Source organism: Mustelus asterias, chromosome 2 (genome assembly GCF_964213995.1).
Source record: "Mustelus asterias chromosome 2, sMusAst1.hap1.1, whole genome shotgun sequence".
NCBI classification, from domain to species: Eukaryota; Metazoa; Chordata; class Chondrichthyes; order Carcharhiniformes; family Triakidae; genus Mustelus; species Mustelus asterias.
Window position 1 is genome coordinate 150,995,358 of NC_135802.1, and position 23,060 is coordinate 151,018,417.

Sequence of the window (23,060 nt, forward strand, 5' to 3'; positions counted from 1 at the left end):
TCACAGCACCAGGTTAAAGTCCAACAAGTTTATTTGGAATCACGAGTTTTTGGAGTCAAAGGCTGTGGAATAGAGGCTGCCTATCTGGGCTGCTGGAGGTCATTTCTTCTCTCCTCGAGGACATGTACAGTTGGGTCAGTTATAATGGAGTATCACTGAAGACTATCAGTGGAGTGAAGCAGGGCTATGTCAGGGCACTAATTCTCTTTAGCATATTTTTCTTCATCCTGCCGCACACAACATTCTGCATTCACTGAACACACACTGACACCTACTGGTCACTTATTAACATTTGCAGGAATTACATTAACTGCTTTCTCAGCTTGATATCAACCAAAGAGGCAGCCAAATGCAAAAGCAATAGCTGATCAGAGTTTACAAGGGTGGCACGGTGGCGCAGTGTCACAGCTCTGCCTCACAGCATGAGGGGCCCAGGTTCAATTCCTGGCTTGGGTCCCTGTCTGTGCAGAGTCTGCGTGTTCTTCCCATGTCTGCATGAGTTTCCTCCGGGTGCTCTAGTTTCCTCCCACAGTCCAAAAGACGTGCTGGTTAGGTGCACTGGCCATGCTAAATTCTCCCTCACTGTACCCGAACAGGTGCCGGAGAGTGGCGACTAGGAGATTTTCACAGTAACTTCATTGCAGTGTTAATGTAAGCCTATTTGTGACACCAATGAATAAACTTTAAAAACATTAATCAGCGGGAAAAACATTTTAAAAGGAGCACTTTTTTTCTGAAGGAGGAACTTTACAGAATGGTTAGACACAGGTCTAACAGTTTATCTATCTAGTAACAAAATTGTACTTTAGTCAAGACATATCTTTGAGTTCTCTATTCAGAAGAGTTAAAAATGTAATCACACAATTCCTCAAGGTAGCGCCAGATATCAATTTTGGATTACTTTAATCCAAGGTACAGTTCTGATGAATGGGTGCACTGTGATTACAGTATGCTGCAAGCACTCAGGGAAAGGAGTTGGGCATCTAAGACAGAAAGAAATCCATCTCACTCGGTTTAAAAATTTCTGAACCAAGTTCTAGAGATATATGAACATGTAGGATTTCTGCGTGCACTGATAGAATGCACACTTCCTCCACACTGGGGGACAACTAAATCCTAAGAAGCTGGTGGAGATGCCGAAGCCCCTCAATTCTCAGTACACACAGGGTTTAACTGGCTAAAATTGCTCAGTTTACCAGAGCAGGGCACGCTGTGTTGCATGCCCAGCCAGGACCACCCTGCCTGTTAAGAATTTGTTTGCAGGGTGTTCCGGAGCTCAGTGGTAAGAATCCCAGATCCCAGTGCCAGGATCCACTCTTAATCTTGCCAAGTTCATCAATGGTTTACAGTGCCCCCACAGTACTGCTAATCAATCTGGTTCGGGTCTTGGAAGATTGGGTCTGCCACAGAGAGGTGACTTGGCTTCCGATTTCCGTTGCTGTGTACTTTGGTACAACTTGGGCCCCAAACAGACGCCCTTACCTTCCCTCCCTACGAGATAGTCACTAGTGCTCATTGAAAAAGAAAGGCAGCACACATAGATGACTCAACAGAAAATCAAGCACCGGCAATGCCTCATATTCCAACCATGCAGGACTGACTGGCACACACACACGCTGCTGCTGCCAGCTTAATTATGCAAAACGAAACACAAATTTTCAGGGTTTTTTTGATCTGCACTGCGGCAGCCAGCAAACCCTGAAAGGCAAAGCCAAGGGAAATATATGGAAGGAAAGAAAATATTATTTCTAGATCTAGAAGCTGTACAGTGAAGTGATAGTCCCTCCAGATGAGTTCAAATTTTGAATTCCAACAAACTGTGCAGATGAAAACTGTTATTTAACTTCATCTCCGTGTGCAATTTAAAGCATAAGCTTGAAATTAGATGGCTTCAAAGAACAAATTAGTTGAGTTTAATAATAACCAAAGGTATGAAGGGGGAAGAGGAAGGCAGCCTATAACAAACTGAAGAGAAAAAGACAGGCCGGAATTTTCTGGTTGTTCGCACTGGCGGTATCTTTCTGACACCGGTATCTTCCTGATGGGGCGGCACGGTGGCACAGGGAGTAGCACTGTTGCCTCACAGCGCCAGAGACCCGGGTTCGATTCCAGCCTTTGGTCACTGTCTGTGCGGAGTTTGCACATTCTCCCCGTGTCTGCGTGGGTTTCCTCCGGGTGCTCCGGTTTCCTCCCAGAGTCTGATCGACGTGCTAGCTAGGTGCATTGACCCGAACAGGCGCCGGAGTGTGGCGACTACGGGAATTTCACAGTAACTTCATTGCAGTGTTAATGTAAGCCTTACTTGTGACTAATAAATAAACTTCACTTCACTTCCTGTCCCGTTAACAGTGCGTCCCGGCACGGGTTTTCCGGCAGCCAGCGGCGCATTCAACGGGAAACCACGGTGACAACAGCAGGACCAGAGGATTCAGCCGCCGACCAATGGTGGGCCACCTCCGTTGCCGCGAAACACATGGCAGGTTGGGCAGAAAATCACACTCAAAACAATTAGTACAAGAAGTTTGCAATATTCATTGTAAATTAACTTTTTTAAAGAAAAACTAAGTGATGACATTGGCATATGTGCTATTTGCTTTGTCCCTTGTCCACCTGAGAAAAAATGCTGAACTCTGCCCAGGCAGCTTAAAAAAAGAACGCATGAAGTTTATATTTTCCTCCAACATTTGTCTTCCAAGGTTTTCTGGCTACCATCTTCCTCTTGGGTTTTCTTGCACACGAGTGCTGAGCTCTGTGCAGTTCGGCTGTTTTTTCAGGTGATGTCCGCAAAATCCAAAAAGGATTCTTTATGGATTGAAATTCTTCATGTTAAACTGCAGCTGCTTCCTCGTCATTAATGTTTTGAATTGGTCAGAGAAATTAAAGCTCAGGCTCGGTGGGGGGGGGGGGGGAATTAAAATCACACAAATGATAAATCTTTGTGTCTAGTATGTTTAGCCTCCTTAGTAATGTGCTGCAGCAACTCAATAGGTTATTAGCACAATGTACCGTCCCTTACAGTAGGAATCCAACTGTGCGTGGTGTAGAACTGCAGGATACTAATTATAAATCCAGCACAAACACTAAATGGTAAAGATACCATGCATGTTATTTGATGGCTTTATCACATGACACAACTTTTTGGGATCTAGAACCACAATTATATTTTTTCATCTCATTTGACATCTACAGGGTCAAAAAGTTATTTTTCCTTACATCTGAAATACAGCCTAAGATAAGATCACTCATGAAGCTCTGTATAACTTAATCATGTCTTTGTTATTATACAACCTGACTCACAGGGTAAAAATGTTCTGCATCTTATTCTAACCATGGCTCGACATTTTTTATTCAGTGGTGGACAGAGTTAATACCAATTTAAATTGTTATGGAGAAAAGAAAAACTGGTGGCTTTGTTGAGAAGAATCTTGAGATCAAAACTGCTGCTTAATACAAAAGCAAAATACTGCGGATGCTGGGAATCTGAAATGAAAACAGAAAATGCTCGATATACTCAACAGGTCAGACATCTTCTACAGGCCGATAAAAAAGTTAGAGCTGCAACGTTGTATAGCAAGTAGAGAGGCAGGGAACGAAGGCAATGAGGAAATGACTAAAGTGAATGCATGTGATCAGATGGAAAGAGATTAAATCATAGAAACATAGAAATCATAGAAACCCTACAGTGCAGAAGGAGGCCATTCGGCCCATCGAGTCTGCACCGACCACAATCCCACCCAGGCCCTACCCCTACATATTTTACCTGCTAATCCCTCTAACCTACGCATCTCAGGACACTAAGAGGCAATTTAACATGGCCAATCAACCTAACCCGCACATCTTTGGACTGTGGGAGGAAACCGGAGCACCCGGAGGAAACCCACGCAGACACGAGGAGAATGTGCAAACTCCACACAGACAGTGACCCGAGCCGGGAATCGAACCCGGGACCCTGGAGCTGTGAAGCAGCAGTGCTAACCACTGTGCTACCGTGCCGCCCTAAATAAATTATGGTGGAACGCAAAAGGAGATGGTAATGGGATAATTAAAGAAACAAAAGGTGGATCAAGAGCTGTAATTAGGAAATAGCAGTGTAATTACCAACAGATGCTTTCAGAATAAAATGGAAGCAGTGGTTACGATCCCAGAATGTTGAACTCAATAGAGTCTAACCAATAGGTGAGGTGCTGTCCCTCACAGGCTTATGTTCAACTTTGTGTGAACAGTGTAGGAGACTGAGGCCAAATAATTGAAATGACAAATAATCAGAAACACGGGATCACGTTTCCAAATTGAACTCTGCAAACCGGTCACCCAATCTCCTTTAGGTTACTCTGATGCAGAGGCGATCACATTGTGAGCTAGAAAACAGTTTATACTAAACTGAAATAAGTACAAGCCTCCAAATTCAACATCTTTGTCTCCCGTCTATACTGCATATAGATTTCATGTGGGGGAAGGGATAAAGGGATTGGGGGAAGCACGGTTGCTGCCAGCCTCCTGTCTGTGTTCATCTTCCCTTGAGATTCTCCCCTCACCAGAGACAGAAGGACTTGAATGGGTACAGAGATAGTTTTGGGAATGAGAGAATGGTCAGACAAAAACACTCGGCGCACACAACTTCACAATGGCAAAGAGGAAGGTTGGCAGGTTTTTCTTAAGGCATGCAGTCAAGCAGCAGAACTATTTTTTCAACTATTCCAAAACTACCACCTCGAAGTTCCACAATGACTCCATGCAAAAGAAAAATTACATCTACAAAAAATATTTCAATGCACTGAGCTTGTATAGTTGCAAACAGGGAGCCAGGTCATCCAACTTTACCTTTTGACAATTCAGCCCTAGTTTGTAACTGTAAATAAGACACAAAATCAGCTCTGGTTTGCCAGAGAAGATGTTCACTTAACCTTAAGGCTTGCAGGAAGGCAGGATTATTTTCTGCTACCAAATCTTGGGATGTTGCTGATAATTATTATTTAAACAGAAATACTCTATCCCAGGTGCCCCCCAACTTCCCCTGCCACTCCCGCTCCATGGTCCGTGGCCTCCCCAGAGTTCTGTGCAGTTGAGATTAAATTCACCATGGCTCCATCAACAGAAATGCTCTGACCAGTGGCTTCACAAAGCGTGCAAAATCCATAGTCCAGACTGAGAAACGGTGCGGTCCACCAAGATTGGAATCAGTTCAGGATCTCCTCCCTAGGATGACCTGCCTTCTCTCTGTCCTTCTCTCTATCTATCTGTGAGATTACTGATACTGACCATAGCCCCTGTAACCGGCTCTTTTGGAGGCAGTTGGTAGGGTCCTCCATGAACGGGCTTGGGTTATGGAACTGCTGGGATGTGTATCTGGTCAGCAAGATTCCAACTCCTTCAATCAGGGCGAGGACAGAACTCGCCATCACTATTGGACCACTTCTGGAAGACAACATTGCCCCTGTGAGTGCTTTGCTGGTGATGGAGTTCCAGGGGCCCTCTTTGCAGTGGGGTTTCGCCAAGCCACAGTTAATGGTAGAGAAGAGACCACTTCACACTGCAAAGCAACCGCATATCTGATGCACTCTGATCCTCGTGACATTCACACTTCCCCTCAGATAATGCTCCACGCTAACAGGAATGTTCCTGAAGCCTATAACTGACTGGAAAATGCCTTCTCCAATCGCACCTATGGTGAACACACCAGCACAGTCATTGACAATCCTCCAGGTGCGTGGCTTCCGTGTATATTCCTCCATATCCTGGAGAGCAACTTTAGTGCCTGAATGCCTCTGGCTGAGATTAGCACTAATTGGCAATCAAATCTGGACCTGCTGGTCTGTTTGGTTCTGTTACACTCTGCCTTTACTGATGAAATTGTTACAGGAACGTATAACCCAAAGTGTTTCTATAGCCCAACGACGTTGAGTCCCAGTTCCAAAACAACTGGCCTGGCAAACTTGGAGAGCAATCAGACACTTAAATCATACTTTTTAAGAATTGCTTACTTAAAACAAAACCTTTCAGAATATTTGCAAAGGCAATTTTAATCATGATATGAACCTCTTAAAGCTTCTAAAATAATCAAGGTTAAATGGATCTACTTTTACCTCACTGAAAAGGCTACCATTCACATAGGATATCCAAAGCTTCCAGAAATTGGGCAGTTGGCTTATAACAATCTCTGTCAGATTGTCAACAAAGGTTACAGGCTGAGGTGCTTTGAAACGCCAAGCTGCAAGGAAACAAAATATATTATGAATATCTGCACACATGTAGAATAACGATCACTACATTTATTAATAGAACCCAAATTTTCAAAATCTATAAAACTCGATTAAGTTATATCCAGAATCCATTTTTGGCACATATCATTACCTATAACTCATGCCCTTGCAACACATTCATTAAAATATTTGTCAATCTCAATTATCCTGCTCCATCAGGAAAACAGGTCAATGCAACCCATTATAGTCAGGACTTGACACATCGGCTTTACCTCAAATAAACAAGTGTATTCCAAAAAGATACCAAAATGTCCCTTTTAGCTGGAAATGATAAAAATTAAAATTTAACTTTCTGCCAGATTTCAGATATTACACCAAATTATAATTTGGAATAAGCAAAGGTATTTGCATAATTATAAAAGCAAGTTACTGAGGATGCTGGAATCTTAAACCAAAAGAGAAAATGCTGGAAAATCTCAGCAGGTCTGGCAGCATCTGTAGGGAGAGAAAAGAGCTGACGTTTCGAGTCTCAAAATCCCTTCTGCACTGCAGGGATTCCAGGATGAAATAACTTACATCTGTTCATCAGAAGCAGATTACAGCTCTCTGATTTTTAAAAGATGAATTTTAATAATGAAAAATGCCTTTTCATTAAAGTACTAAGGCATTGGACTGGAAGTTCGATTATCTGAGGCAGTCAGAATTATTCGATTAAAGATCATCATATTAATTGCTCTGACAGTATATCACAGATTGAACAGTAATTAGAAAAGGGCAGTGTGTCTTAGATGTAGTAGGAAAATAAAACTTCCACTTTACCTAAAAGTACTAACTTTGCATTACTTCCAGAGGGCAGTATATTTATCTCCAACATCATAATTCTACCCCTGTGCAATGTTTTTGCCTCGTTACCAACATCTCTCTGATCGCATGTCAAAGAAACCAGGTTTGGGCTGTTACAGGGCTCTTTGAATACTATCCTTTGCTGGTTGCCGGGCGATACATACACGTGATATGCTGGAGACATTTGTTTCATCTCTCAGGAGGGACCTGCTGCCCCTCTTTGCTTCTGTACTGCAACCGGGCTGAAATCAACCGAGTATGGGTTGGTGGGGTGGTGTTAAAGTAAACCACTCCGTGGCTGCAAGGACTGGAGATCTAACATCTTACTTCATTACTCAATAGAGTTTAAAAGGATGAGGAGGATCTCATTGACACTTGCAGAATACTGAAAGGCCTGGATAGAATGGACTTGGGGAAGATGGTTTCATTAGGAGAGACTAGGATCAGAAGGCACAGCCTCAGAGTAAAAGGATGACCCTTTAGAACGGAGATGAGGAGGAATTTCTTTAGCTGGAGGGTGGTGAATCTATGGAATTCATTGCCACAGAAGGCTGTAGAGGCCAGGTCATTGAGTGCATTTTAGCAAGAGATAGATAGGTTCTGGATTGGTAAGGGAATCAAAAGGTACAGGGGAAAGGCAGGAGAACGGGGGATGAGAAACTTATCAGCCATGATTGAATGGTGCAGCAAACTCGATGGGCCGAATTCTGCTCCTATATCTTATGGTCTTATTATCATGCAGCCTCTTTGTTCATTTTAATGTGGGTAAAAGTTTTGGAAAAAAAATGTCCTTGTGTCAGAAATTTTAAATGAAACAGAATTTTTTCCTAATGTTCAGCGGATGTTTTAAAGGTACATCATTATGAAAATCAGGGATAAGAAGCACAGCTACAAGACCATCATACTTCTTACTCATGACTAAACAGAAGTTACTAAAATGTCCGTCAGGCTGAAACAAATTTCACTACAATTACTAAAATTTGTATCTTTATCATGTCATAGTATTACAGCAAATTATAGTTTAGAATAGACTAACTAAATTCATTTTTGGTTCAATTACGCTTCAAATCAACCACAAAGCTTCATAGTTGCTCAAGGAGCTCTCTTTTGCTATGGAGGTGAAAGGAAGAGACAAGCAGAAGTGACAGTGAGACAGAATATGGGAAATAATTTTAATGTTAAGAAATACAACTTTATTGTTGCAAAAGTGGTCATGACTAGTCATCACTCATGACACATTGCTAACACCCACCCAACAAAGCTGTGGTGCTGAAAAACCCTGTGAAAAAAATAAATGTCAAGATGTTTTTCTCTGCTTTCAATAAGAAAATGAAACAAATATAATGTATTGTGCAATGGTTCCTGTTTAAGTCATTGGTCATTTAAACATAGTAGGGCTACTTATCTGGATTTGGCACCCAATAGATTTGATATGTTTGTACAAAATTATCCATAGGGAGCTAGTTTTCACAGCACAGATACTTAAATAGTATCCCTGAATAAGCATTTATAAAATGTACACGTGCTTGGCAGTCCTTACAGTCATCCCGAGAAGATTGGAAACTGCTGGCCCTTTTCACTGAGGCAGCTTGAGTCAAGCGACTAATTGGAGAAGGCCGTACATCACTGTCCAAATCCAGCACTGAGCTGTGGAGAAGCGGCGCACCTATGCAAACAAACAGAATAGTTAGCATGGTACTGTCTCATGAAAATGTTAAGTTTAATTTGAGAGATCTGTACAGCAAATACCTCACAGCTATCATGTAGCAAGGCTACACAGCATTCACTTGTGTTAAACACAGCTGTCAGTCAGCAGACTCCAATTTATTCTGACACCAACTATTCAGAGATGACAGCTTATCTTTTGAAAGTAGCTACAAAAGGAACACAATTGCTGTAATTCGAAGGAACACAGAAATGTGCCAGATTAAGTATAGAAAATAGTTATATTTCTAAAGCAAACCATAAGAAATGCAACTTCTTTGTTGCAAAAGTGGTAAGGGGCGGCATGGTGGTTAGTACTGCTGCCTCAGCGCCAGGGGCCCAGGTTCAATCCCGGCCTTGGGTGACTGTCTGTGTGGAGTTTGCACGTTCTCCCCGTGTTTGCATGAGTTTCCTCCGGGAGCTGCAGTTTCCTCCCATCGTCCAAAGATGTGTAGGTTAGGTTGATTGGCTATCCTAAATTGCCCCTTCATGTCAGGGGGATTAGCAGGGTAAATAAGTGGGGATAGGGCTTGGGTGGGATTGTTGTCAGTATAGGCTCAATGGGCCGAATGGCCTCCTACGCTGTAGGGATTCTATGATGAATATACCTTGTATCCACAGATTCCAGCATGAACATGGTAAGAGCTTAACTAATGTGATTTCAAAAACACATGATTAGTTCATCATAGGAAGTGCCGTTTCCGATATGACAACAAAACCTTTAGCCTCTTTCCTAGGACTAAAGAGGTCACTTTTATGAATGACAATAAAAAAGGAGAAACATGCAATAGTGATGGCTTCCATACTAAAATACATATTCCACATAAAAGATGTGCATCTTCTGTTAAAATATGCTCTTTCATTTACAGTACGAAAAATATTCAATTTGAAACAGTAATGTCAATTATATTTGCACTAAAATCAAATTACAAATGATTTCTGAAAGTCCAGCTTCACTAACACAGTGCAACACTGGTGTCAATCAAATGGGAAACATTGCTATCCCACTGACCCTGGTCAGAAATTCATTGCAGCATTATTACTGTTCCGATCACAAAGCGATGCAAACAAACTGTGTGAAAGCTTTCCAAAACAATTTGTAATTCAGGTAATTTATAGTGAGCTTTCAATGCAAGTCTGTATCGGCATGCATTGGCTGGTTAGAAGGACCCAAAACTCCCATCACCCTTGAAAAATGGTGGCCTTCCCTCCACTCCACATAAGCCATTACCAGCACTCCAACCTCTCAGTTTTCTCACACAGTAGAACAGAGCATGCAACATACCAAGAGGCAGATATTAGAGGTGGAGTGGCCTGAGGCGGATACGGGGCAGGTAGCCCTCCTATAATGGGCATCTTGTTGGCAATGTCTGCCCACCTGCTCCACTGGGAAGGAGGTTTTTTCCCCCCCTCCCAGGAGGCTGCAAACATCAGCACTGACGTGACCATGAGAGTCTGAGTCTCCTGAGACACGGGTGCTCAGACATGTAATCTTCTCTCTGTGGGCCCTGTGGTGGTGGTGGTGGGGTCTTTGCCTCCTAGCTGGATCTCAGTGTCTATCCCATCTACCCTCTGAAGAGGCATGCACCTGAGGAGTAGAGAGTTAAGAGTCATAGAGATTTACCGTTGGTGTTGCTCCTGCTGGAGCAGTTGGCATTGGTGTGGTCTCAGCTTTTGACCTTCAGCAATGGTGCAAGGTAAAGCTGCATAAGCTGCTCCCATTCTGTGTGAAGGCTGGCAGGAGGGAAGTGCAACTGAAGTGAGTGAAATGCTAGACAAGTGAAGCTCCTTTCCCAAAAGTTGGCAATCAACTGTTAAAAAGTGAAAGTTCTCTCTGAGAAAAATGCTAGGGTGGCACGGTGGCACTGGTTAGCAGTGCTGCCCACAGTGCCAGTGTCTGTGTGGGGTTTGCATGTTCTCCCCATGTTTGCGTAGGTTTCCTCCGGGTACTCTGGTTTCCTCCCACAGTCCAAAGGTGTGCTGGTTAGGTTGATTGGCCATGATAAATTGCCCCAGAGTGTCAGGCGGACTAGGAGGGGAAATGTGTGACATTACGGGGTTAGGACCTGGGTTGGATTATTGTCAGTGCAGACTCGATGGGCCAAATGGCCTCCTTCTGCACTGTGGATTCTATGAACTGCAGTTTCTGAATTTCCATAACTGACGCTCTTCAATATAAATAATCAGGCGGCCTCCCCGCCCGTCAGTTTCAATGAGGAAGCTCTTCCTGCTGTGCACTCTCATCAGTGACGCTGGCAAGTTGCTCACGGGTTGAGAAATAGGTTCAATGGCAAATCCAGGATTTGGGGCTAAATGAACTCATAATTGGCTTAACAACCTAAACAATTTCTAAATTGTTGATCTGCCAGATCCATAGCGTTTCCCTGCTCACCTTCAATGCCACCCCGTGGCTTGTGCTACCAAATAAACCTGTTGGACTTTAACCTGGTATTGTGAGACTTCTTACTGTGCTTACCCCAGTCCAACACTGGCATCTCCACATCATGACCCCGTGGAAAGCCTGAGGAGGGCAGCAGCAGCACATTGGGATTTTGTCCCAATGTCGATCTCTGGGATTTTCCAACCTTGTTTGACCCCTGAAACCCCCTCTGACAAACAGGCAGGAAAATTCTGCCCATCGTTTCTGATAATGTACAAACAACCTAGTTTAATAACGATTCACCCATCAGTAGGGAGCAGAACTGAGTAAAATATGCAACAGCACAGAAGTACTTTTTGGCCATAAGAACATACGATCAGAATAAATAGGAACAGGAGCAGGCTGTTTGGCCCCTCGAGCCTGCTCTGCTATTTAATAAGATTATGGCTGACCTGATATTGGCCATAACTCTACTTCCCTTTACCCCATTAACCTGGACTCCTGGTAGATCAAAAATCTGCCCAACTCAGCCCTGAATATATTCAATGACCTCGTCTCTACTGCCCTCTGAGGAAGAGAATTTCCAAGATCAATGATCCTCAAAGAAGAAATTCCTTTTCATCTCCATCCTAAATGGGAGACCCCTTATTTTGAAACTGTGTCCCCTGGTTCTAAATTTCCCCTGAGGGAAAATATTGGGGGGAATTTTCCCATCACGCCCACCACGGGAATCGTAGCGGGCGGGGTGGGGGGGAACCATGCAAAGGTTCTTTGACCTCGGGTGGGATTTTCCGGTTTCTGGGCAAGCGTGGCTGGAAATTCCCGCCCATTCTCTCAGCATCTAGCCTGTCAAGCCCCCTCAGAACTTATATATTTTTACTCCAACTACAATCGCTATGAAAGGACAGGCCAGGTTGGTAGCTAAGCAATGGGACAATTTTGTTCTCGTAGCTAATGGCACTCACGGTTATTTATATGCAAAGCACAGCCAATTTGGACGCAGTAAATCCAATCATCTTTTGCACAAAGTGACCATTTTGAAAATAAAACTGTACAGGTCAAATCTGAAATTACTAGCAAACACGCAAGATTTCTCAATACAGGCAAACTTAAATAAAATTAATGAAGGAAAATATTACAGTGCTGGAGAAAGAGGATATCCAAGAGGGGTTAAGGGCAGAATCTATTTGGTTAGAGAGTTGTGTATTCTATAGGTCACGAACTAGTGGGGTGAGATGTACGGAAACAAATTTGAAGAAGATTACAGAGAGGTTCAAAAATTATAGTACAGTTATAATGGTGAGGGCAGGGAGGGTTGATTATCCTAATATATACTGGAATAGTAATAGTATAAAGGGCAGAGAGGGGAAAAATTTCTGAAGTGCCTTCAGGAGGATTTTCCACATCCCGGTCCAACGGCAAAGCTAAAACTGTTGGTTCTGCTTCTGGGGAATGAGCTGAAAGTAGGAGAACATTTAGCAAACAGTGATCATAGCATTATATGATTTAGCTTAGGCATAGAAGCATAGGCAAAGAGCAATCAATCCAGAGTAAAAAAATAATTAATTGGAGGGCAGCTATTTTCAGCTAGGCGAGAATGGGTCTGGTCAAGATAAATGAGATGGATCAATGTGTTGTCTAAAAAGAAATGGTTCAGGTATAGTCAAAATACATTTCTGAAAGGAGAAAAGGTAAGAAAAAGCCAAAGTCAGAACTCCAAGGATGACGAAAGAGATCAAGACTAAGATGAAACAGGAAAAAGGGTGCTTATGACAGATGTCAGGTTGATGACACAAGTTGGGCCCAGGATGAATATAGAGGCCGGAGCTCTACCACCTCGCCCACCATGGAATCGGCGCGGGTGAGGGTCCGACTATAAGCAATTGGGACTTTACTGTAAATAGTACAAGGGCAGTAGAAAGAGGGATGGAGCTAATTAGAAACCAAAAAGGTAACTCATGCATGAAAGTAGAGGACATGGCAAAGGATGAGTACTTTGTATCTGTTTTTACAAAGATGCTGCTGCCAAAGTCTTAATGAGAGAGGAGGTAATTGAGACACTGGATGGAATAAACCATTAATAAAGATGTGGTATTAGAAAAGCTTGATGCACTTCAGACTGATAAGTTGCCAAGACTTACTTAGGTGTATCTGAGAATACTAAAGGAAGTAAGGTTGGTATTTGGGGAAGAACTGACAATAATCTTCCATTCCTCCTTAGATACAAGGGTCATACTGGAGACCTGGAGAATTGCAAGTGTTACACTGCTGTTCAAAAACAGGTATAAAGATAAGGCCAGCTGCTACAGGGATGCCAGTTTAACCACGTGGTGGGAAAGCTTTCAAAAATGATCATCTGTAACAAAAAACAGTCTGCTGGGCAAATTGATTAAGGAAATCCAGCACAGATTGCAAAGGACAAATCGTGTTTAACTAACCTGATTAAGTTATTTGATGAGATAACAAAGAAGGTTGAAGAGGGTGTGATGTAAATACCACAGAGTAGGCTTGTCAACAAGTCTAAGCCCATGGAATTAAAGAAACAGTGGATATGAAGTTGGCTGAGTGACAGAGAGTAATAGTGAACATTTGGTTATCAGACTGGAGGAAGGTATACCAGTGGGTTTCCCCAGGGATCAGTTGTAATCAGGGATCAGTACCAAGACTACTACATTTCTTGATTTGTATCAGCTACCCACACACTTCTCTCGCCTCTCTACCTTGCTTGCTTCCTTTAGACATTGCTTATAACCTACCTCAAGCTTGTGATCATCTGACCTAATTTCCCCTTTGTAGCTTTGTGTAATATGCTGTTTTATAATGTTGTGAAGCACCTTGGGATATTTAACATTAAAGGCGCTATATAAATATAAAAGTTGTTGATCTAGGCTTGGGTATTCAGAGCACAATTACAAAATTCACTAATGACACAAAATTTGAAAGCATGTGAACTGTGAAGAGAATAGTCTTAGACCTTGAGGACATAGACAAGGTGGTGGAATGGCAGAAACATGGCTGATGGACTTTGATGTAGAAAAGTGTGAAGTGATATGTTTCAGTAGAACAAGGAGAAGCAATATAAAGGACACAATTCAAAAAGGGGTGCAGAAGCAGAGGGACCTGGGGGTATATATCCACAAATCATTGAAGTGGCAGGGCAGGGTTAGCAAAGAATTTGAAATCCTGGGCTTAATCAACAGAGGCACACAGTACAAAAGCACGGGCGTTACAGCAAACCTTTATAAAACACTGATTCACCCTCACCTGGAGCACTGTGTCCAATTACAAGTACAACGTTTTAAGAAGAATGTGAAGGTATTGGAGAGGGTGCAGAAAAGATATAGGAGAATGCTTCCAGGGATTAGCGACTTCAGTTACCTTGACAGATTGAGAAGTTGGGGTTGTACTCCCTAAAGTAAAGATCGGGAGGAGATTTGTTCGAGGTGTTCAAAATCCACGAGAGATCTGGACAGAATAAATAGAGACATTGCTCCCACTGTAAAAGAATCAAGAACCGGGGGAACCGATTTAAGGTGAAAGGCAAAAAGAACGAAAGGTGAACATGAGAAAAAACTTTATTTTCTTAAACACAGAGGGGTAGAACCTGGAATGCCCAAGAATGGGGTGGAGGCTTTCAAAAGGGAATTGGATAATTATCTGAATAGGAAATTTTGGAGTGTTACAGGGAAAGGGGAGTTGAATTAGTCAAGTTGTTCATGCAAAGAGCTGACATGGACACAAAGGACCAAATTGTCTCCTGTGCTGTCACCATTCTTAGATTTTTGATTGAATCTATCTGTTGGCATTAAATTTCCAATTCACTTCTGGACATCTGCATCTGACCTTAGACAATAAACACAGCATACTTATAGTACATTTGCACTTTGGGGCATTTCTTTGGGATGATGGATTGAGGGAAAAAGATGGGATCCAATCAGCTCTTGTTCTCCCTAGTACTTATCACAGTAAAGCAAATAATAGCTACTTCTACAGGGCATAATAAAAACCTGTCCGGGGTTTTCACAGTAACTTCATTGCAGTGTTAATGTAAGCCTGCTTGTGACTAATAAATAAACTTTAACTTTCCTCGTACTTATCTCAGTAAAGCAAATAATACAACTTACTTCTGCAAAGATGCGCAGTTTAGTTGGATTGGTCATGCTAAATTGCCCCTTAGTGTCAGGGGGATTAGTGAGGTAAATGTGTGGTGTTACGAGGATAGAGCCTGGGTGGGATTGATGGGCCGAAAGGCCTCCTTCTGCACTGTAGGGATTCTATAATTCTATGAAGGCAGAATAAAAATTAGTTCTCCAAAACATTACCGGGCAAATATTATTTAACCCTAATGCAAGAATGAATGCTAGCCATTTATGAAATGTAACTATTTTGCAACCTGAAACACAAAAAATATTAAGCTGTTGCAGAGTTATGAGCGATCAATAAACAAATCAAGAGTGATCAATTGGTATCTATTAGACATATTCTATGTACAACCTCTGTCTGAACAGCTACATTTAGTAAAGAGAGCAACATATAAATTTGTCCCAATTTAACTGAGCGGGCACTGTGTAGCTCCAAAACATACCGTATATTTTAGACCTTGATAGCGTCAGTTTAAAAATGTTCTCCTGTTTCATAGGAAACCACAGCAGCAGTTCGCACTAGTTTCAGGAAAGGATAGTTTAATATGGAATAATTTTTAATTGAGTTATATAGTATTACTAACAACTTGAACCAGCAGCATGGAACCACAACAACCAAGTTACCCTGAGGACTAATAAACATCTGGAACAAATTACCAGAACATGACTTCAGCTCAGGATTTACCACAAGGTAGCGCTGGAACACTGTAAATGGAATGAGATGTCAAGAGTAGAATTTATCCCAGCTGCTAAACAGCAATTGAAAAGTGCTGACCTAACATGGCCTGCAGTGCTTTCTGATGCCACTCTCAATTTCCTGATGATCTGTACCAGCAGTAGAAAAGCAACATGCTTGCTCCGCTACAGCGGTAGCAAGAGATCTGCGTTCTTCTGATCCTCAGGAGAGGTTACAGAGTTCCGAACCACCCGAAACACCTTTGAAAATTCTTTCCTGTGCACAGTGGCTCGCTGCCATGTGCTGTGTCCTGACCACCCACAGTACTACATTGACCAAACAGGCAATTCCTTGAGTCTGCTTCAATGCAAAGATCCAAATGCAAGGGACTGATTTTTTTTTTCAAATGCCTGAGCTTTAACCACTCGAATTTGTTTAGGCAATGAAGCAAGGAAGCACCCTACCTTTTGGAATTTCTTTCCTTGGGCTCCGCCAATGTAAATGTATTCAATAAACACAATATGGCTACATTTAGTTCTTTTCCCAGTGCTTATCGCACTTCACACCTGGCACTCGTATTGCGACAGGAATGTATTACTGTAAAACGTGACAAGGTTTATCTAAACAAATCAATAATGTATTTGTAGTTCAAACAACAATTTTATAAATTATTAAGTTTTACACTCAAAGAAAACAAATGCAGTGGAATGTTAGGCCCTGTTATTTTGTTTCTTTCCACACTAGCCACATAATAAAGCTACATAATAAGTCCATCTTTATTCTGAAGTATTGAAATGTGCCTATTTAACCAAGCATGTCAGCCTCCAGGAATGTTGTGTGCTTTTTAAAAATTGTGATTCCAGCACTTGTTCATTCGTCAGGAACTACTCAGCTGAGAAGGAACTCTGACGCTGTCCTCCGAAAGTGAACAAAAAAGGCCGTCAGTGTTTCTGAAATCATTCTAAATGGTACAAAAAGGAAGTTATTGGCAATCGAGACACACAATGGCTCAGGTTACTTTCAATGAAGGATTGTTCTAGTTAGGTTACTTTCAATCGGGTACTTTGGTAATGTGTTACTTCTTTGACAAAAAAATACATTTTGGGTATTTCAATGATTAACTTTGACGAATTCGTCATCATTGTCACTACAGTAACAAACTTTATTTTGGAACAAATTTCGGACTGGGTAACTTTTGGACGGTCAATTTCAAAAGAGTCACAAGGTGATCGGGAATTCTATCGAAGGTGCGGCGTGCCCAAATGTGACATTTGGAACTTCAGGAGCTGCAGTAATCAATTTTACATCTTTTCAGTGTGAGTATTTTTGTAAGGTTTAGAGGGCAAGGGATGTGGTTTAGACATAAATGGCTCCCAGCTGCATGAAGCTTCTTTCAGATGTACAGTAAGTACAGCATATGGAAGAAAACCAGCTGCTAGGATAACAAATTAAAAAGGCCCTTTTGACAGAGATCCTGTTGCTCTCTTCTATGGGAACAAAGGAAGATCATTCATTGCAAGGTGAACAGAATACTCAGTATGAAATGCAGAAATGGTGCGAGCGCTCTGTGCATCCGCCATTTGTTCTCATAACATGCACAGCTGGTGTTATTCCGACCCCAAAGAAAAATACATTTTGGTTCCAGGGTTGGTATTATAAATGTAATCTTACGCTGCCCAATTCAAAAAGGGTCTGCCAATTTTCTTGTAGCCTCATTTACTTCACTTATTAAAAAACAATAATACTTTCCTTAACCACAAAAATAAGTCTGCGTTAAACTTGCTAGCAATGCTGTGATTAGCAGCTTACTGTCTTACCATATATTATCAAGGGATTGAGTCATATAGTGAGTTTTATGTTTTTAAGATCAGCCAGAGATAAGAGATCTTCACCCTCGCACGAATGGTATGAAAATATGCCATTTTTCTTGCAGCTTAAGGGGTCTGAGCGAAATTGGGACAGTTCCCAGTGGATCTCAGTTCAAAGCATGTAACTGGTGGAAAAATTTGGCTTTACTGTAATCAGGATTTATTTAGCAGTCCTACTGAGAGCAAAACAATTAAGGAAATTGAAATATCACACCAATGAATCTCCCAGAGTTCTGGGTTGAGCTACATAATTAGCGTAAAATAGAGGATCCCATCAGTACCTCTGACCTTTCTCATAACTGGCTCATGCTTTCAACATGAGGTGCAAACTGGATAAATGATCCAATACACAATGCTATCAAACTCTCACTGATCTACATGCATACAATAAAATATATACAATTAAGCTATGGCATTTGTTGGATTCGCACACTGGTTAACAAGTTCTGTACTGTGACTGCCATTCCAGATGGATAATCTGAAAACAGGTAACATTCTCATTTAAAAGGAACTTTCCATTTCTTCTCCCTGCTGAATTTAGATTGCAGCTCAGTAAAAAGCCACATTAAATAAAGCTTCCATTTAAATTGCAACTATGCCTTGTGTTGGTCGTCAAATCATGTTTCTGCTTTAATAGAGTTTGACAGTTAGAATGAGTAAAACAATACACCTGCTTTATAGCATTTGTGCAATTGTTCAAATATTTAAAAACTTGCTTAAATCACATTTAATGCACGATTTAAGAAAATAGTAGCAAGCAAGCTATTGCAATTGAGCATAATCATCAATTATTGTTAAAGGGCGAAGTCTGATAAAATTCCACTTCAATTACTGTTTGTTAGAGGGATTTAGGATAACCTAGGATTAAAAGGACTAATAGATCAAGATAGAATAATTTAGAGTGAATATAGTATAGAAAAAGTACAAAGTACCTGGAGTTACAAAGGTACAGTTTGCATAGAACCACATATAACGACTGTTAGAGAATTTAAACATGTATTTTTTTGAAAACATATTATACTCTGTATGAAAAGCATACACCTTGGCTAATGACACTCTAGGGCATGATGGGATACAGCGGAGTGAGAAGAACCACATTGCTTGAAAACAATACAGCTACTGAGTGAAACAAAAAGAACTCTCTTCTCAGTGTGGGCTTTAGAAAGTACAAGCTTCCCAGACAGTAGAATGAATAGAGCAATAAAATTTTCCCGATAAGGGGTTGCTAAATAGACAGTCGGAAAAGAACTTTTTAACTCTACGGACCGACGTATTGGGGTTGCTAGGAGACAGTGGGCAAGAACGTTCGAATTCTACGGACCTATGTATTCACATGCTGCCTGAGAGTAGAATGTTATTGGCCAAGGTAAATGATTCATACTAAAATGATTGGCTCACATCCGGCTAGGATGAGCAAAAAAGGCGGACAAATGATTTTTGAAAAGTGTATAATTGTAATACTGATAGCAATGCAACTTAGAATAAGTTGGGCTGCCCCAAATTGTTCTCCTACGCACATGGACTAGACCTGGACAAAAAAATACATCTTCAACCAGGATTATTATCTCCGTGAGCCGTTTGTACTTGGTCTCCCAAAAAGCTCCTAACACTGTTAATAGCCAGAACTAAAAACGTTAACACTATTACAAAATATATTGTCTAATTGTCAAGTACTCTGCAACATATAAGTGTTTATTATTCATTACTGGAGTGACTAACGGTGTGTTACAATGCAGCTGGGTAGAAAATTTCAACCAGGAAAAGCCATTTTTAAAAATGTTTTACTTTATCCTTAAGGTTACAAAGCCAATGCTCAGAGTGGACCAGGCAAACCCAAATCCATTCCTTTCTTGCTCCAAATACCAAATTCAAATTTTAATTGAATTCAATTCATGGTCCCCACAAGAGAGAGAAACAAGGTCCAAACTGATGAGGTAAAGCATTGTACCCCATCTGGGCTTGACCTGATGCTTGATCTTAGCCAAAGGGCTGACTATCAATGTTGCCTAAATGTCTTCCTTTAATTATGTTCAATTATGAGCATCGCAGTTTTGCTGACAAGTGACAGCAATGATAACTAGTTTACTGAGTTTGTAGAAGAGATGCTTTCTTTATTCCCACTGCAGATGAACAGGTGGATCGCATGTAATACTATGATTGTCTAAACGTTTTATGTTACCGGTATGTCTCCCACAGTTTGATGTATAAATCATTTCAGAAGCTGCGTTCTCTCCTGATTGTTGAACCAACCTGTTACATTACAGCTTTTAATAACTGGCATTCCATGAGGAATGGTAGGACACAGATCAGCATCACTACCTCATTAAAGTTCCTGGTCTCAGCCATCTTAACTTGGGAAAGCTTCAATGGAGTCTGCGGCTTTCCCATCAAAGACTTTTATATGGGAGACTCTGGGTTGCAATACCTCAAGAAACAACTTAGAAACAACACTCCAACATCCCCTCCTTCCAGCACGGCCTCTATCCCCAGGGGAAAGTTTCCCTGATGCAAATTCCTTCCATTCTTCCTCTCACACCGAGAAGGAATTGAGCCCTGTGCTGCATTGTGGTAACTTACATTTTGAAAGCAAGAAAAGCTTTTTGAAGAACTCGGTTAATTTAAGAGAGGAGGAAAACAGTTTGAGGGTAAATGTGGGGAGCACTCTGATCTCTGGCTATGAAAGTTTAGGGATAGGGTGGCAAATCGGATTCAGGATACCTAACGGATAGGCAAGTTGAGTCACAAGGATAAAAGTTGAACACTGGAAGAGATTGACTCACTGAAGACAAGGTGGAGATAGATATTGGCATGAGACATTTTAGGAAAGGAATTTTATGATGGAAGGATGAAATTTAAAGGACAGGACAGAAGCAAGGGAATAGGGAGAACAAGGAGTGACTGGGGAGGGAATGGAAAGTGACTCTGAATAGATCACATTTATCTTGCAACTTCATGCCAAGTGCAGACTGCAATCATTGGTGGCCCCTTTCCCTGCCTCGACACCCACCATCGCCTTGGAAAATTAAATAGAATCAGCAAAGAGAGAAATGCAAAAAGTAGGAGAGAAGTGAAGATCCAAAAAGAGAAACAACATTAAAACAGTGGAGGCAGTTAAACAAGACAATATATTCATTAGTAGAACTTTCTGAATGCCACAGAGGATTGACAGATACAAAATTAGAACATGGCTGTCATTTTAGTTCAATAAGAGGCTACAAGACAACAACAATTAATTTTTTGTTCCTAACTGCCAAGGCAAATATTATAGTTCATTGGCGTGCCATGACATCAATTTATTTCAATGCCAGTTGTGTAAAGAAAGATCAATATCCTTTTAGATCGGCCAAGATTGTCTGCTTTGAATAAAACCCAACAAAAACAGATCTGCTTTTGTAGTCATAGCACCTCTCAAAGTTTTTACATTAAATCCATTTACATTGTTCCTTTTAATAAAGTCTTGAGAATCTTTTACATAACTGCAACCTGAGCAATATAACCTGGGAACAATAACATGTGAAATTTGTCTTAAAGCATCTCCTAAGTCAAACAATAAAACATCAGTGCAGCAACATTTTGTCAAAGTTCACCTCCCACCCTGGGTAAAAGTGTAGCATTTAAAATGCCACTAACTAACCACACCGTAAGACAATTGTGTTTTAAATCAGTGGCTGTCACATTTTTCATATTGTGAAATTAAGGTGAAGAGCCAAGGCTCATGATGCAGGGGGGCAGTCAACCTTGAAAAGTCAAGCTGAGTTAAATCTGGAAATCGTGCCTAGGCATGCATATTAAAAAGCTGATATTTGTACAAGTGAAAGACACTCAGCCGGTTTTGAGTTCCTGGGAAAGAATAGGCTAGAATAATGAGACCATATGATTTTAATGCAGCAAGGCTATTAGGGAAAGACTATTAGGAGAAAGAAGTTGACAGATGGAATAGCTGTGTCAAAACAGCAACTGAGGGAAACTGAGGTGGATGTTGAACATAGCTCTATTGACGCAATGAAACATCAATGCAGCCAACAGCTCTTTGTGTCAAAAATTCACAAGAAAGGTTGCGATGGAGAAGAGATTCAAGGCTAGAGGTAAGAGGAGATCACCCATTAGGTGTCATGTGTTTCTTGTACCTTGTCCAAAATGTTAAAGCCATGTATGAGTGTTGTTGGATATGAGCAGTACTTTATGGAGAATTAAGCTTTGATGATAAAGGTAAACTGTTCAACGCGAAACAGAAGATAGTAATTCTCCCTGACTGTTGCTCATGCATAATAATCACTTTTTCAGTGACCTGATAGTATTAACTCCATTCCAAGAAACTCATCATAGCTGGAATTTTACCATCTTGCCCACCACAAGATTCGGAGCGGGCGAGGGGCAGACAGTGGAAAGATCTGTTGACCTTGGGCAGGATTTAACGGTTTCAGGATGAGTGAGGCCATAAAATCCCGCTCCATTGATCCATTCCTCCCTCAAAGCATAGGCTGTATTGGCTCCACATTAGATCCTTAATTTATTGATATAGTTAGCCTTACTGTTTCCTCATATCTCATGGTCCTTTGTCAGGGCTACCTCTAAGATTTTATTTCCTATTTTAATTTTCATATCTACGCACACCTATAATTTAGTGATTAGAATTGACAGTAGCTCAGAGTTTACCTAATCAGTAACTGAACATCATAAGCCAGATAAATCCCTGATTCAATCCCATGTACATTTAATCCGATATTTTACATATTAAATCTGGTTTAAGTAAAATGTAAAACTAACCTAGTCAAACACAAAATATTCTCATATTGAATCTGGTGTAGAAGGTAATCCTAGTCCTTGACATGAGGTCAAGATCAGCAAATACATAATATGTGGAGAGCAACTGTATTTCCAACAGTCTCAAAGTAGAACCTAAACATAATAACGCATGCACACAGAGATTTCAATTTTACGAATACTTCCAATTATGTCCCAAACTAAATTACTAACAAAATTGAGTAAAAGTTTAATTTTCAATTTTATTTTGAAAAGTTCAATTAGCACAAGAATGTTGCTTTAAATTAATGAGTTGTGACTAGCAGAGGTAGATATGTTATGACATTGCACAAGCTCTATTATGACATAAAATGGGATAATAATGTGGGATAATGAGGTAAAAAATGTTTTGGCATTTTGAAATTCTAGGATGATAAGTAATTAAATACAAAACTGTGAGTGAACTCGGACACTTGCATTAGTAAGTGCTGGCCTTGATTCCAT

At 41.0% G+C, this 23,060-nt stretch overlaps 1 protein-coding gene and 1 pseudogene across 2 annotated transcripts in view; both read right to left on the bottom strand.

Moving 5' to 3' along the window:
• Nucleotides 1-23,060, bottom strand: part of exoc2 (exocyst complex component 2) — a 268,711-nt gene that overhangs the window by 91,474 nt on the left and 154,177 nt on the right. For both annotated transcript variants that reach the window (XM_078198474.1, XM_078198482.1), the window contains exons 12-13: nt 8,584-8,709; nt 6,084-6,208 (exon numbers count right to left, since the gene is read on the bottom strand). In XM_078198474.1, coding sequence (XP_078054600.1) covers nt 6,084-6,208; nt 8,584-8,709 — 251 coding nt within the window. The remainder of the gene's footprint in view (nt 1-6,083; nt 6,209-8,583; nt 8,710-23,060) is intronic.
• Nucleotides 5,246-5,732, bottom strand: LOC144503980 (mitochondrial import inner membrane translocase subunit Tim17-B pseudogene; annotated as a pseudogene).